General features: G+C 34.3%; 1 protein-coding gene across 1 annotated transcript in view; it reads right to left on the bottom strand.

The window, feature by feature from the left end:
* LOC136795984 (uncharacterized) overlaps positions 1 to 698 on the bottom strand; it is a gene marked incomplete at its 5' end in the record, with an annotated part of 6,488 nt that extends 5,790 nt beyond the window's left edge. Inside the window, 1 exon segment of the mRNA XM_067048288.1 lies at positions 11 to 698. Coding sequence (XP_066904389.1) covers positions 11 to 698 — 688 coding nt within the window.
* Positions 699 to 814: the final 116 nt, after the last annotated feature.

Below are 814 nucleotides of genomic sequence, written 5' to 3'. Positions count from 1 at the left end.
AATTTGGGACATGATTGGCCTTGTCGGCTCGTCTCTGTAATATTTTAAATTTTTACCCTTATTAATTGAATTTTGATTTAACGGGGATTTACTATCTCGACTTTCTAATAAGGTTAATTCATATCTACAAGGATTATCTTTGAATTTCTTAAGAAACACATTATAACCCACTACGGAATAGTTTTCATATAATCCAACCTTCATTCCTACAAGTCGAAGTGGCGCATTTGAAGTTGCGAGCTTGATTAAGCATCTAAGATTAAGACACTTAGCTTCTCCGGTGGTAACTTCATATTTCTTCTTTTCTATTTGCTTAATTTCTTCCTCGGCTTCAATCGGACATGTTACGAGAGTTCCTTTGCTCTCTAAAATTTCTTCATTGACATCTTCTTGACAAATCTTAAGAGGTTTATCAATACCCTCATTTTTCTTGCAACTTTCAGTCTCTTCTTTGAGAATTTCATTTTCATCAATTAATGTTGAATCAAGGATTTCTTGTTCATCTGAAATAATTTCCCTTTCTATAACATTGCTTGGGGAAGTTCCTGGTATTTTAGTCCCACTATTTTCAGCCTCCAGGGGTTCCTCTTCTGTCTTCAGATCCTCAATTTCCTGATCTTTAAACTCTTCAATATTATTTACTTCTTTACTCACAGCAGAGGTAGAGTCAAGATTTTTCGTTTGTATGTCTTCATTATGATTTCCGGTATTTCCTAGGTTTTCGATAATTCTTGCAAAGGACCTTTGTCGCTCATTTCTATCCTCTTCGTATCCTTTCTTTAAATCATCTATACTCTTTTTTATGGTTAGTAGG

The sequence above is a fragment of the Halyomorpha halys genome, unplaced genomic scaffold (genome assembly GCF_000696795.3).
Source record: "Halyomorpha halys isolate HHAL.00 unplaced genomic scaffold, Hhal_1.1 Scaffold84.1, whole genome shotgun sequence".
In the NCBI taxonomy this organism is placed as follows: domain Eukaryota; kingdom Metazoa; phylum Arthropoda; class Insecta; order Hemiptera; family Pentatomidae; genus Halyomorpha; species Halyomorpha halys.
The sequence above is the reverse complement of the archived record's forward strand: the minus strand, read 5'-3'. Positions and strand labels throughout refer to the sequence as shown.